Below are 16,455 nucleotides of genomic sequence, written 5' to 3'. Positions count from 1 at the left end.
GTGCCTTTCAGAAAACAAGTCAAGTAATGGAATTTAGCATGCTTAAGGCCTTTTATTGAAGGCACTAGAAAAAAGGACATAATTATGGAATACAGTCAAATTCATATAATAAACATCTTTCCCACTGAAAGAGCTAAAAATGCATTCTACATTTCAGTTCCATTCTCAGAATTAGATGAAAACCTTTAGATCACCATTTGTACATATTCTTACAAAGCCATTCTTTAATCAACCACATTAATGAACTGAGGGGGTGGGATGTTGCGAGTAGTTGACAGTGAGTGAGAAGGGAAGATTTGGCAGGATAGGATTGAGAAAGTGGAGGGATAAAACAGAAATGCCCCCAAACCCCACCTCCCTTTCAACTGCACTGCCAGATATATATAGATATATATATATATATATATATATATATATATATATATATATATATATATATATATATATATATATATATATTAAAAGGATGATTAAAATGCAATCTCATCAGAAATCCCATTATAGTGGTTACATTTGTTGTGAGTGCAAGCTGGATTTTTTCCCCCCAATTAAATATCGAGGCATCCATCAAAAAGAACTCAATTAACCATTTCATTGGCTGCATAATTGGAAACAAACTCTTGTATAATTAATAGGCTGACTATTCGAAAGCAGGAACGGCTGATCACAAGCCCTACAAGTAATATGGAAATAAGCTCCCTGTGATTAAAAGCAACTGTGACACCTTTAGGCTTCCCGTACTGTGCATACAGACATGATGGAGAGCACACATAGCACTGCTACCCAGGGCTTTGGGAAAGGCTGTAATGTCACAAATAAAGGAAGCTACAAAGGTAATGTGCCACAGAGCTGGTACATCCAGGTGGAATCAGATCAAGAAAGGGGTTAGCCAGTCCAATGCCCTGTGGGAAGGTATTCTAAAGCTGTTATCCTATGGGAAAATATTTCTTGTGTCTAATTGTGAAAGTTTTCTAAATATGAAAAGTGATCCCTTGGCTTCCTGGGACAAAAATGGTCCAGCTGCAAATCCATATAGTTGCAATCCAGGCCAGAGTTTGACTCCCCGCAATGCCTCATCCCTCACCTGAAGCATTGTTCCCAAGCACCTCTAGGTGGTGCTAAAATACTGAATGTCAACCAAAGCAACCAATTAGGTTGCCCGAGTCAAATCTTAGGATCCTAAAGGTGTTGGAGGCCTGAATAGAATGAGAGACTCCCCCAAATTGCCTTTGCTCCTCCTGATTCAAATGGAGACAATCACTAAAGTTTGTCATTTTGGAAAGATTTTATAACCAGCTTTGTGCCTGGTTGTTCTTCTGTGGCACTTCTGGGCACAACAGGATAAAACAGAAAACAGCAGGGCAGGCAGAGAGAAAAAGAGAGACACTTGTCTATCACCTGCTCTAAAGACCGCCATGATTAGAGAAGAGGCAAAAACCCAAATGAAAATTATGATTTTCATTCAGTGCCAATGACAGCACATTATAGTACTGAGCAATAGGAAAAATTATTCCCTCCCATTTTGCATCAGAGAGGGTGCAATCGGGCTGCATGTAATTGTGTTTAATGAATGAAAACAAACAAAGGGAACAGCTGCTATTTATTAATCCCATTACAAATCATAAAAGAAGCTCCTGAGAGCTGCAAACACATAGGCAGTACTTTTAGAGCAGACTATAGAGGCACATTCAAAAGATGCCAGACAGTAGTTAACCAAAGGACAAGGATTGGCCACTTCTTTTGCCTGTAGCTCATTAAGGCTGCACTTTCTAACCACGTAGCATTTGCCCAGCTTGCTACTGATTTCTGTTGTTAAGATCTTGCTGATTTGTAAAAGTAATGAAAGGGAATGTTGGGAGCTCAGGGCAGCAGCTGCTGAGAAAAGGGCTGGAGGAACTGCTCTTTGGGGGTGCTGCTGCCTCTAGCTCCAGTTTTTGTTATTGCCGTTGATCTTATCCAGATGGCAGGTACAGTGTTGAAAAGCTGCAACTGTGCTGGCTGTTAAGTTCCTATTGATGGCCTCTGTGACCTTAAGGGAGGTCGAATTTACGCTTGGGTCTATTCACACAAAAGGCTTATCTTGGCACTGTTGGTGCATATTTATGTTTCCCAGACCTGGAACCCACTAAACCTTGCCCAACTTAATCAAGATATGATTAAAAGGAAAGGTTACATGGAGATTTATTTGCAAGGGAGAAGTAATACTTATTTGTCTGGATTTTGTTCAAAAGAATGATATTGCATTCCTTGTTTTATTTATTCATTAAAATTTATATGCCATCCATCTCACTATCCAAAGCAACTAGGGGCAGTGTGCAATATAGTAAAGAGTTAAATAAATAAATTCCTTTCCAGACTGCAATAATAAGAAAGGGGATCCTTCAAGAAACAGCTTATCCCATCACAACTGGGTGGCAGAGTTCTAAAGCCTTTTTGACTTCTTACTATTGAATGAAACCCCAGAGTGCCACTACTAAGAGGTTTTGATTAATCTACTACTTGGTAATATCTAAAGCCTACAACTGCCATCAAGAATAAAAAATTGGTCAACTCACAGGGGATCCTCAGGATCACACTGCCTTTTGGATGGACTCTTGAGGAATGAAAATATCATTCCTCGTGCAACCCCCATTCTTCATTATTAATAGGAGTTATGATAAATGAAGCTTCATATCTGTGTGAAAGATGCTTTTCTCTTTTATGCATTGCAACCAGCACATTGGAATGAGTGATTATTAAATTGATATAAATATTAAAAATTCTGCATTATTATTATTATTCTATTAACCTTCTACTTTCAGTTCAGAAAGAAAAACTGTAGATCTGGATAAAAAAAATCTCATTAATTTGGAATTTCAAACGATTCTGTCTGTATCACTCTGAAAATAATTCTACATCTTTTATCTCTAAGCTCTTGTTCATAGGAAATCTAAAATACCTCTAGTAACTGAATCTATTCTACATAAGTAGTGATTATTAATCATTAATATGCAATGCCAACAAAAGACTGGCATGTAAATTTATTTTATGGGATAAAAACAATAAGAAATTGGAATGTTCCCAGTAGCATTACATTATACCAGTGTTTCCCAAACTTGACAATTTTAAGGCATGTGGACTTCAACTCCCAGAATTCCACAGCCAGCGTTGCTGGCTGTGGAATTCTGGGAGTTGAAGTCCTCATGCCTTAAAATTGTCAAGTTTGGGAAACACTACATTATACCATAGAGGGAACTCTGCTGACTTGAAATAGATCTCTGAACTGCATATTCAAAGAAACTCTGTTCTGCAAAATGCAAGTTGCCACTGAGAGATACAAGAATCCATCTGAAGGTCATGTCTACAAAGAAGCAGTAATCAGTTTTGCTGACATGTACCATTAATGTTACTCTTTCACCATCCATCCGAATCTGGTGTCATTCAGAAATAATACTTTCAGAATTTCCAATATGTAAAATACTTTATATATGAATAGAATATTTAAACAGAGTAATATTATTCAAAACATAGGTAGGGAACATGTTTTAAAGTGGTCTTACTTAGAATATTAACAAGCGTGTCACAAGCGCTCTTACAAAATGGATGGACAAATGTGCTTTCCTATTCACAAATAATGGGCACATCAATCACACAATAACTATTCTCCAGACTGTGAATAGGTGAGATTGCTCCCTGCCAACCGCTCTAAACCCCTGGGGTGCTCCCTATTACCCCAGTTTTCCTTCCCTTCTTTTTTGCTTCTGCCAGGTGGCCATAGTTTCAGCATAAAGCTGCGACCACCCACCATTTTTATTGTTTAATAATCCTAAACTTTAGTGAGACTCAAAGATTTTTGGAACTTAAAAATGAGACTGAATTTGGTGGCATGCTAGCTTTCTAATAAAAACCAAATATCTGCAGGTACAAAGGGAGGTGGATATATACATCTAGTCTGAAATAACTTATCAAATCAATGACTAAAGATCAGCCAAGGTTCCCCAAAATTTAAACATACAGTAGCTATTTGGTGGTGGTGGTGGTGGGGCTTTCAGGCCTGGACTAATCTCTGCAATTTTCTTGGCAACTTTTTTGGAAGTGGTTTGTCACTGCTTTCTTCCCAGAGCTGAGAAAAAGACTAGCCCAAGGTCACCAGAGGAACAGAACAGAATAACAGAAGTGGAAGGAAGTCTTCTAGTCCAGTGTTTCTCAACCTTGACAATTTTAAGGCATGTGGACTTCAACTCCCAGAATTCCACAGCCAGCAATGCTGGCTGTGGAATTCTGGGAGTTGAAGTCCACATGCCTTAAAATTGTCAAGGTTGAGAAACACTGTTCTAGTCTAACCCATTACTCAAGGAGGAGACCCTTTTTTTAAAAGCTTCCAGTGACGGAGCACCCACAACTTTGGAAGGCAAGCCGTTCCACTGGTTTATTGTTCTAACTGTCAGGAAGTTTCTCCTTAGTTCTAGGTTGCTTCTCTCCTTCATTAATTTCCATCCATTGCTTCTTGTCCTGCCCTCAGGTGCTTTGGAGAATAGCTTGACTCCCTCTTCTTTGTGGCAACCCCTGAAATATTGGAACACTGCTATCATGTCACCCCTCATCCTTCTCTTCATTAAACTAGACATACCCAATTCCTGCAACTGTTCTTCATATCTTTTAGCCACCAGTCCCCTAATCATCTTTGCTGTTCTTCTCTTCTTTTTTATATTAGGGTGATCAAAACTGGATGCAGTATTCCAAGGGTGGTCTTATAAAGCAGTACCAACACTTCAAGTGATCTTGATTCTATTCTTGTTAATGCACCTGGGATTGTATTGGCTTTTCTGGCAACTGCAGAACACTGTTGGCTGATATTTAAGTGATTGTCCATTAGGACTCCAAGACCCCTCTCACAGTTACTGCTACTGAACAAAGTTTCACTTAATCTGTATGTGTACATTTGATTTTTCTTGCCTAAGTGTAATATTTTACTTTTTTCTCCATTGAATTTCATTTTGTTAGATAGGGCTCAATGTTCAAGTCTGTCAAGATCCTTCTGGATCTTAAACCTATCTTTGGAGCGTTGGCTATTCCCACACTGCAAAGTCTGCAAATTTGATAAGTTCCCCTTCTAGACCCTCATCCAAATAATTTATGAAGATTTTGAAGAGTACTGGTCTTAAGGCACAACCTCAGGGTACTCTATTGCTTCCTTCCTTCCGCAGATTTAGTTCCATTAAGGACTACACGTTGAGGGTAGTTTGTCAACCAGTTACAAATCCATCTGATGGCGATGCTATCTATCCCACATTTTTTTAGCTTACCAGCTGGCTTTTTCCCTAAGATAGGATAAGAACTCACAGTCTCCTAATTCTTTGCCTGGTACCTTAACCACCACACCAAGCTGGTTTGCTAAACCTAGCTACATGATCATGGATTATTTTTCATTTGTAGGTAGACCTCAACTTGCAACCACAACTGTGCCAGAATCTTTGGTCATTAAGCCAAGCAATCATTAAGCGAGATGTCTTGTGATTGCTTCATTCAACAACCTCAATCCTGGTTCTCCCAGTTGTGGTAATTGTGGGTGACTAAACCGAGTATGGGGTTGCCTTATGGACTACAGGACACATCGGCATGCAGAAATTTGCTATGTGGTGGGAGATCTCAGCTTAGCTACAGAGCCTACTGGAGTGCAGAAACCTCTAAGAAGAGGCCACTTTTTTTACTAGCTATTAAAGGAACCATATTTGGAGCCTTGCCCAGATATTTGACAAGGTCTTGTACAAATGCTTTCATTATCTTATATAAGCAACCAATTCCCTTCCCCAGCTCTCATCATCTTTCTGTTGGGCAATAAAATCCATATAATTCCATTTATACATACATATATATATATTTATTAACATCATATATTTTATTGCTTTAATAAAGGATTGTACAGAATGTGTTCAAAACTACTTTCTGCTGTTTATACCAATTACAATAGATGGGTTTTTAACCATTCTTAAAACTTTATAGGCTTATGAAGTGGATTTCTTGTGATAGTAAATACCACCCCCACCTCAAAATTATAAATAAGGTCATTTGAACACAGGGTCAATGAAATGACCCAGAATAGCTGACACAGAACACATTCATTTAGAGAATTAAGTGCTTCAGGTTTAAGTGGATAGGTATTTTCTTCTGTCTCTTATTTGATTACTTCATGAGATGTGTTCCCTTCATTGATTTAATTCCTCTGTTCTTATTGGCCCATTACTTATCTGCTGAGACACTTGTGATTTTTTTTTCTGTTTTGGAAACATGTTGTTTTGTCTGTGTTTGTTACTTTAAACAATTAGTATCAAAATAGGAGAAGAAAGTATGAATGACAATGGGCATATAAAAATAATTCGAGGCATATCTAAACTTTAAAAAAGAAACAAAATGTCCTCTCTTTGTAAAGCAAATGCAGGGCTCATAAGAGCTTCAGTAGAAGGTCTTGGTAGGTGGCAGCATCTAGCTGGCCTTGGCTTGTAGGGCCTGGTTAATTCTCGGAAAGAGATATCCACAATATCCCAGGATTGTAGATTATGTGAAATAGAAAGACAACGGAGCTTCTCGAAAACCTACATGCAAAAATCACTAGGATTCGAGAGGGTAATATCATCATCAATATTAATGGAGAGAATTTGGGGAAAAACTACTACTTGACATATGTTCTTATCTCATCCATGTCACAGTTGATAGTTAGGATTAGGGGAGAAAGGGATGTTGAGAAGAATCAATATCTTTGGGATATCTCAGTACCATTCTAGTATCTCAACAAATGGATAATTGAATCACATCCTTTTAATGATGACTAGCTGTTCAAGAAGACAAACATCCTTTTCAATTTAAAGTGGGACAAAGCCCAGACAGGTTTACCCCACATAATAGAAATGATACGTACAACTGTGATATTTTGTAAGTAAGTGCCTATATCAACCTTTAATAACTGATTTTGGGATATAATTATTATGCACATATTTGTGTTCTTTTGTTCATTGCTTTTGTATACTACAGATATTTTTTCAAATATAAAAAAAATGCAGCTACTTTTATATTTGTATGGAAATGCTGCAGGACATTGAATAGCGGGTGCTGATTAGCTGGCTATGCAACTATTAAGACATGATGTGATGAATTTGCAGTGGAATAAAAGCAGCTCCACTCTGGACTTCTTTTCATGAATCAAAACAAAGAGGGGAAAAACAGAGATAAATAGTTAAACTAAGATACTGTACATCTGAGAGCTCCAATATACCTTACCTCATCCTTGTACTTAGTAATGTATGAGTAGATCTCATGCAGGGCACTCATGCTGTTGAATTGGCTCAAGTGTAACCGTGATTGCTCTGCCAAATAGGCGCTCATGTCCTGATCGCTGATTGCTGGCATTTTAGCTATATCTGCATAATATCTATAAGTGAGAAGGAGGAAAATAAATCACACTGTTGAAAATAAAGATGTTCAATAGCAGGTAGGAGACAAACTGAGGATAAATTTAGAAAATACCATAAATGAAATTAACAAGTCTGTAGATTAAAAGTAATAAATCTATTCATTACAATGAAGCAATTGTACACAACACATTTAGCCATTTTATAGTGTTCTGCCTGCCAAATGACTCTTCATTTTGTGTTCAAGTAACCAGACTAGCCCTCATAAGCCCTCACAGACAGAGAACACAGAATCTCCCTTTACATATCTTAAGACTGAGGCGATGAGGCAGGGTGCCTGGTCCAAGGTCCTTATGTGAATTAAAATAATAGGACAGCTTTAAGGAGTTGCTGTGATAAATGGGGGTAAACCTTTTGTTGAGATCTGTTTCCCCCTCTCCTCTCCCCAAAGAAGCTTGGATGCAAGGAGCTGAGTGAAAGATCTAATCTTTCTGCAGAAACAGAAATGCTAGGGCTGTCTTAAATAGGACTGTGGACTGCTTGGTACTGCTATACCTGGCCTACAAACACAAAGAAAAGCACAGAAGGATTTCTGAGGGAAAATGACCTGCAGTAAAAGATGTCTTGTCTACATTCACTATTGGAGATAGTTCCAAAATCATGGTGATGCAAGTAAAGCAGAATCACAGATAGGCAGTGGACACTCCTATGAGGAGAACTTAATGGAGCTCAGCAGAGCAGCAGAAAGTGACATATTTGGAAATTGTGTTTTATAATCCTATATTTATTACAAAGTTTATGACCATCTTATGATTACAGCTGTTATGGAAGAAATGGGTTTCACTTAGGAGAGAGAGATACAAGCCCATTTCTTCCATAACATCAATAATCATTATCAAGCATTTATAGAATAGTTTATAATTTTACATACATCCTAGAACGTAAATATGAAACATAAAAGATTCATGTTTTAAAAGTCTAGCCATTTAGGAAAGATCCTAAGGGCAATGTTATCTCTAAAATACCACCATAATGTATAATATCAGCTAATATTAAAAATAGCCAGCTAAGCAAGTAGCAAATAGCATTGAATATCAAGGCTATGAGTGTGCTTCAGAGCCTTCTCTGCTAATCATTAAAGCAGCCCTACTTTCTTCAGGTTCTCCACATTAAAGCAATGTTGCTGCTTTAAGAAACTAATCCATTAAAGTTGTATTAACTTTAAAGGATCAATTCCTTAAAGCAGTTGTACTTTTTTCAAGCTCTCAAAAAAGAGAGCTAATATTTAATGACTAGTACAAAAGTGCTTGCCCAAGATCTGAAGTTTTCATCCTCATCATTTTCAAAGTGTGCCCAATCTCATTAAATAATTTTTTTTAAAAAAAAATAAAATCTTAAGGTGATACAACTTGCTGTATGCAAAAGACTGCATCACAAGATACTGTTTGCATTAAGGCTCACAGCTGAAAATATGGAAAGGACACAAAATAAAGATTTTGTCCTAGATGTCCTTACCTTGAGATGGTGGGGTAAAAATGGAAGTGCCCCCCCTCCCTCTCATAATATTAGTTAACTTTCTGGGTATAGGAGGATCAGGGAGATGACCTTAAAGAAGGAATCTACAGGCCATTAAGAAAACATCAGGTACAGTACAAAATAAACATGGGTTAAGTCCAGAGAGAATGGAAGGGTGTTACAAAGAGACTCAGTCTATCCCATCTCTGGTTCCCTAGGATCTAAGAGGGAAGGAAGGGAAAACTTAGCCAAGATTCTGTTATGAAAGCTTATCACAATGAAATATAATTCTAGCGATCTATGGAGTCAGTTTCCTGGTCTGTCCATCTTGTAGGGCTGACACTGGGTTTGTGTAGTCCACATATTACCATGAATAAACAAGAGCTCTCATAAAAATAGTGCTCACAAAATTAATGTAATATCCTTCTCCTTTTATTATTTCTGAATAATAAATTGTTAAAACAGTTTGAATTAAAGCTCAGTCACAAATGTAATCTCTAAGTCAAGAACCAGGTATATGGTTTGAACAATTCACCAAAGCTAACTAATGTCTCTCTGTGTGTATGTGTGTGCGTACACAAACAGACACACAGTCAATTTGTTCAATAAAATAGCTCTGCTTATAAACAGAGAGTCTTATTCATCCTGTGTTTCATTATCTATTGTTTTCATCTTTATTAGCAGCAGTGGAAAAAAAACTTCTGGTTTTACTTAAAACATCAGTGGGATAATGATGTCACAAGCGAATACAATTTTCACATAATAGCACCAGCTACGCTGAGTGCCACTCTTTTCAATGTGCAAGTCTCTACCCCAATAGTACACAATAATTAACAAACCAAGCATACTTGAAGTTGATCAGAATCTCCTTTTATCTGTATTACTCAACACAATGTGATTGTATTATTTTCAGGTTGGATCTAATCCAGGCTTTAAATTCCACTGGCAAGAAACTTTTCTTTGCTAATCCTCCTGCAAATGGATTGCTTTACCAGTAGAAATATCCTCAAAATACAGTGAAGGTGGAAGGAGAAAGGGGAGGAAGTTATTTTTACTTCTCTGGAGTGCCTCCTTACTCACTACTCCCAAATTCCCCAACCCACCTCCACCAATTCTTAAATGCAATTTTAGGAGACTGGGATCTGATAATGATTGCAAGATGCATCATTCCCTGTCTTGTTTAATCACTGAAAAGTTCAGCTGATAGAAGAAACACTTCATTGGGTCTCCCCCCCCCATTAGATGTTTATGCTGTATCCAACCTAATAGAAACAGCTGCCATTGTGAAATCTATGTGCTCTATTACTTATTCATTAGAAGGGTTTTGAGAGGAATTGGCAATTCTTACAAAAACAATTACTTGCAATTGTTTCCAAAAACCAAATGTTCTCCTCTAACCCAAGGAGGCTCTTTTATAGCAGGTAACCATCCCAAATTTTCTAGAACTGACACACCTTTGTTCCTTTTGCAAACCTACTTTGTCTATAGCTGCAATTACTCACCTTTCTACCCAGCTTTTATAGTTAGGGATGTCCTTGGCATACAGTAGTTTATTGGAGGGAGAGTCTTTCCCTAGCTTGTGCTCAGAAGTTGAGCAGGAGTCCATGAATGTCTGAGCCACCACTGATAGGCAGGCATCAGTAATACTGTTCTTATGAATATCGAACACAAATTGCGGGTTCTTAATCACATTCACCCAAAAACGTAGAGGTAGACTGCAAAGGAGAAGAAAAGAAGACATTATTCTTAGAAGCTTCAAGTAAGGCCCTTGGCAAAAACCTTTACCTGGTTAAAATATATCAACGTAATGGGCAGGGATTTCCCCCAGATATAAACAGGTGATAATATATACTGCAGCTGTATATGAACATATTTAAGAAAGTTTTACACGTGACTATAAATATATAAATAATTTTAAGGGCATTTGGCATTTAAAAAGTAACAGTGAATATGAGAAATATTTGTATCATGATACTTGTTTTAATTATCCAAAATTGTGCCTAGTAAATTCTATTATTTTTGACACAGAATGTTGTTGTTGTTGTTGTTAATTGCGAAGTCGTGTCCGACCCATCGCGACCCCATGGACAACGTTCCTCCAGGTCTTCCTGTCCTCTACCATCTTCTGGAGTCCATTTAAGTTTACACCTACTGCTTCAGTGACTCCATCCAGCCATCTCATTCTCTGTCGTCCCCTTTTTCTATTGCCCTCAATCTTTCCCAGCATTAGGCCCTTCTCCAGTGAGTCCTTCCTTCTCATTAGGTGGCCAAAGTATTTGAGTTTCAACTTCAGGATCTGACCTTCTAAAGAGCAGTCAGGGTTGATCTCTTCTAGGACTGACCGGTTTGAACGCCTTGCAGTCCAAGGGACTCGCAGGAGTCTTCTCCAGCACCATAGTTCAAAGGCCTCAATTCTTTGGCGCTCAGCCTTTCTTATGGTCCAACTTTCACAGCCATACATTGCAACTGGGAAAACCATGGCCTGGACTATACGCACTTTTGTTGGCAGGGTGATGTCTCTGCTTTTTAGTATGCTGTCTAGATTTGCCATAGCTTTCCTCCCCAGGAGCAAGCGTCTTTTAATTTCTTGGCTGCAGTCCCCATCTGAGGTGATCTTGGAGCCCAGAAAAATAAAATCTGTCACTACCTCCATTTCTTCCCCATCTATTTGCCAGGAATTGAGAGGGCCGGATGCCATGATTTTGGTTTTCTTAATGTTGAGTTTCAAGCCAACTTTTGCACTCTCCTTCTTCACCCGCATCAAGAGGCTCTTTAGTTCCTCTTCACTTTCTGCCATTAGAGTGGTATCATCTGCATATCTTAGGTTGTTGATATTTCTCCCGGCAATCTTAATTCCAACTTTTGATTCATCTAGCTCTGCCTTTCTCATGATGTGCTCTGCATATAAGTTAAATAGGCAGGGCGACAGTATACAGCCTTGCCGGACTCCTTTTCCAATTTTGAACCAATCAGTGGTTCCGTGTCCAGTTCTCACTGTTGCTTCTTGACCCGCATATAGGTTTCTCAAGAGACAAATGAGATGGTCTGGTACTCCCATCTCTTTAAGAACTTGCCACAATTTGTTGTGATCCACACAATCAAAGGCTTTAGCATAGTCAATGAAGCAGAAGTAGATGTTTTTCTGGAACTCCCTAGCTTTCTCCATGATCCAGCGTATGTTGGCAATTTGATCTCTAGTTCCTCTGCCCCTTCGAAATCCTGCCTGTACTTCTGGTAGTTCTCGATCCACATACTGCTGGAGTCTAGCTTGTAGGATTTTAAGCATAACTTTACTAGCATGTGAAATGAGTGCAATGGTGCGATAGTTTGAACATTCTTTGGCATTGCCTTTCTTTGGAATTGGAATGTAAACTGACCTTTTCCAATCCTGTGGCCACTGTTGAGTTTTCCAAATTTGCTGGCAAATTGAGTGTAGCACTTTTACTGCATCGTCTTTTAAGATTTTGAATAGCTCAGCTGGAATACTGTCACCTCCACTAGCTTTGTTGTTGCTCAGATTTTCTAAGGCCCATTTCACTTCACATTCTAGGATGTCTGGTTCGAGGTCAGTGACCATCTCATTGTGGTTATCTGGGATGTTAACTCATTCTTGTATAGTTCTTCTGTGTAGTTTTGCCATCTCTTCTTAATCTCTTCTGCCTCTGTTAGGTTTCTGCCATTTTGGTCCTTTATCATGCCCATCTTTGCATGAAACGTTCCCTTCATATCTCCAATTTTCTTGAAGAGATCTCTGGTCCTCCCTATTCTGTTGTTTTCTTCTATTTCTTTGCACTGTTCATTTAAGAAGGCATTCTTATCTCTTCTAGCTACTCTCTGGAATTCTGCATTCAATTGGGTGTATCTTTCTCTTTCTCCTTTGCCTTTCGCTTCCCTTCTTTCCTCTGCTATTTGCAAAGCTTCCTCAGATAGCCATTTTGCTTTCTTTCATTTCTTTTTCTTTGGGATGGTTTTAGTTGCTACCTCTTGTACAATGTTGCGAACTTCCATCCATAGTTCTTCAGGCACTCTGTCTATCAGATCTAATTCCTTAAATCTATTTGTCACCTCTACTGTATATTCATCAGGAATATGATTTAGTTCATACCTGAGTGGCCTAGTGCTTTTCCCTACTTTTTTCAATTTAAGCCTAAATTTTGCAACGAGAAGCTCATGATCTGAGCCACAGTCAGCTCCTGGTCTTGTTTTTACTGACTGTATAGAGCTTCTCCATCTTTGGCTGCAGAGCACATAGTCAATCTGATTTCTATGTTGACCGTCTGGTGATGTCCATGTGTAGAGCCGTCTCTTGGGTTGTTGGAAAAGAGTGTTTGTTATGACCATCGTATTCTCTTGACAAAATTCTATCAGCCTGTGCCCTGCTTCATTTTGTACTCCAAGGCCAAACTTGCCTGTTATTCCGGTTATCTTTTGGCTTCCTACCTTAGCATTCCAATCCCCCATGATGATAAGGACATCATTTTTTGGTGTTAATTCTATAAGGTGCTGTAGGGCTTCATAGAACCGGTCAATTTCATCCTCTTCAGCACCAGTGATTGGGGCATAGATTTGGACTATTGTGATATTGAATGGTTTGCCTTGGATTCGAATTGAGATCATTCTGTCATTTTGGGGATTGTATCCCAGTATTGCTTTTCCTATTCTTTTATTGACTATGAAGGCTACTCCATTTCTTCTGAGGGATTCTTGCCCACAGTAGTATACCTGATGGTCATCTGAGTTAAATTCACCCATTCCTGTCCATTTTAGTTCGCTGATTCCTAAGATGTCGATGTTCAGTCTTGTCATCTCTTTTTTGACTATGTCTAGCTTGCCTTGATTCATGGATCTTACATTCCAGGTTCCTATGGAGAAAAAGTCTTTACAGCATCGGACTTTCCTTTCACCACCAGATATATCCACAGCTGAGCGTCCTTTCGGCTTTGGCCCAGTCGCTTCATTCTTTCTGGCGCTATTAGTACTAGTCCTCTGCTCTTCCCCAGTAGCATATTAGACACCTTCCGACCTGAGGGGCTCATCTTCCAGCGTCATATCTTTTTGCCTTTTAGTACTGTCCATGGGGTTTTCATGGCAAAGATACTGGAGTGATTTGCCATTTCCTTCTCCAGTGGATCACATTTTGTCAGAACTCTCTGCTATAACCTGTCCATCTTGGGTGGCCCTGCATGGCATAGCTTATAGCTTCATTGAGTTATGCAAGCCCCTTCGCCACGACAAGGCAGTAATCCATAAAGGGGTTGACACAGAATAGAGCAGTGTTTCTCAACCTTGACAATTTAAGGCATGTGGACTTCAACTCCCAGAATTCCACATGCCTTAAAATTGTCAAGGTTGAGAAACACTGGAATAGAGCATTTGTCAAAAGTCATTCATGCTGGTCTTGGGATTTTATCAGTACCTGTCAACATTTCTATCATTTCCATATGCTCTTCTTAAACCCTTTGGAATTACTGTTAAATGTCAGGGTTCACCAAGTTTTCTGCCCTTTATATTCTATATTAGCCCTTGGAGACTAAATTCGATTAAGAAATGAGAACTATAATTAAAGGAAAACCAAATACCTTCTTGATCTTCCTCAGCTCAGCATTAATTTATTTCTTAACTGAGGCAACCAGCACAATGCAATTGGCTGTGCTGTTTTTGCAAATTTCCCCTTGTCTATTTTCACAAATGTTATTGAGGTAGAAGGGCTGGATCATAATACTTTTCCTATTATATTGGCTAGGTTGAAAAAAACCCCAAAGTATTGGGAAAACTCAAGCTAATTTAGCGGAAGAAAGTGGGATGACCAAGTTTCAAAGCACAACACAAAGAATCTCAGGAATACTATCTAATTTTTCACTTCTCACTGGAAAAAATTCTGTACGTCAGGGAAATCCATGGAGACTTTTCCCATTTCTAGGAGGGGGGATTTTTTTGTGTAAAATAATTCCATTGTCTGATCTCACCTACAGCCTGAAATAGCATAAAATCTTAATTATCTTAATGAAAACTAGGCCCTGCTTTTCGTATTTATCTCAATTGTTAAACTCCCACAAGTCATATAATCCAGGTGTTGGTCATACCTACATCTTTTAATTTCGGGAATCATCTCTTGAAATTAACTCTATCCACTGAATTAACAGTACAAAACAAGCAAAGGCATTAGTATGCCAGAGCCTGCCTGCCTCCCTGGGCTCTGTGGAGTTGCATCATTGGGATTCTTTCCCTACCCCGTTTTTCCTCCCAGAGCAGCTATTTCCTTTAATATAGAAAGCTGAGTGATAAATCAGTTCCAAGTGTTTCCATGCTCTCATAACTCCATTTAAAAAATGTTTCTTTTCCTGCCTTGCTAATTACTGACAGTTACTGAACTACAAAAGCAATTTGGTTGCTATTTAACAAATACCAGAGATCAGAGTGTATATTCCTTTCCCCAGTAACAGTGAAAGGAACTGAGAGATCAAATCAGGAAGGCAGCAGAAGAAGAGAAAGTGTCTGCCACTTCTTACTATTCACTGAGCACATTAATCCCCAATAGCATGAAATAAATAGCGAGACAGAATTTAAGGCTATGCAAATCAGCATGCAGAGGAGAATTAACTTCCCTATCGCATTCGAAGGTAAATGTGGAATACAGTTCACCAGCAAATTGATAACTGGCTATATAAACAAAAATGCTGCATACAAGATTTTTAACTGCTCTCCTGTAGCTGCCGCTTTGATTGTTTATTAAGACTCTGAATCACTTCAGATTCAAAGATAAAGAGGTGCTTTGAAGCGTGCAAAGGTCTGAATGCAGCACCTGTTTGCAGCTCATTTCACTAGCTGCCCTGTTTTCTGGCACAGTGTGTCTGCCCCTCCAAGGCAGCCATGCCACTCCCCCCACCAAAGGTTAGAATTTCTCCAGCACTCTGAACACCTTTTTGCTTTGAATCAGTACTGCTGCGCAGCCCTATTATTTTACTGATCTCTTAATGATTATGTTTCCATTATTGGATCCACATTATTATTCCACATTTTATATTGTGATTTTAGCGATTTATACTTTAATTTAGAAAAGGCTGGTTTTGAGGGGGACTTGGCAAAGCAAGATGATGTCCCATAACATAAACTTACAGAAATTTCATTCTGACAGATCTGTATTTTTTATTTATTTGATTTCTACAACCTTCCATTTCAACAACTGACTTAGGTATAGGCCAGAGGTCCCCAACCTTTTGGGCACCAGGGACCGGTTCTGTGGAGAAAGGTTTTTTCGCGGACTGGAGAGTGTGTGGTTTTGTGTGCTGCCTGCATCCCACGGATGGGCTTTGCTTGCTTGCGTGGGCCTGGTTGCTGGCATGTCGCAGCTCGGTACCAGTCCACAGACCGGGGGTTGGTGACCCCTGGTATAGGCTATATCATGGGTGTCAAACTTGCAATATCACGTAACGTGTCATGACGTATCGCAACTTTTTCCCATTGCAGGAGCTGGGGTGGGTACGGTTTCGGCATGATGCATCCGGCCCGTGGGGCCAGCAGTTTGACACCCCTGCGCTATATTGTAGCCTAATAT

General features: G+C 39.0%; 1 protein-coding gene across 7 annotated transcripts in view; it reads right to left on the bottom strand.

Moving 5' to 3' along the window:
- Positions 1–16,455, bottom strand: part of PLXNA1 (plexin A1) — a 452,635-nt gene that overhangs the window by 11,128 nt on the left and 425,052 nt on the right. For all 7 annotated transcript variants that reach the window (XM_039321819.1, XM_039321814.1, XM_039321820.1 and 4 more), the window contains 2 exons: positions 10,403–10,615; positions 7,255–7,405 (listed from right to left, as the gene is read on the bottom strand). In XM_039321819.1, the coding sequence (XP_039177753.1) occupies positions 7,255–7,405; positions 10,403–10,615 (364 nt within the window). The remainder of the gene's footprint in view (positions 1–7,254; positions 7,406–10,402; positions 10,616–16,455) is intronic.

The sequence above is a fragment of the Crotalus tigris genome, unplaced genomic scaffold, assembly GCF_016545835.1.
Source record: "Crotalus tigris isolate CLP2741 ecotype Arizona unplaced genomic scaffold, ASM1654583v1 scf7180000023829.5930981, whole genome shotgun sequence".
Lineage (NCBI taxonomy): Eukaryota > Metazoa > Chordata > Lepidosauria > Squamata > Viperidae > Crotalus > Crotalus tigris.
Note: the sequence above shows the minus strand (reverse complement) of the source record. Positions and strands in the feature narration are given on the sequence as shown.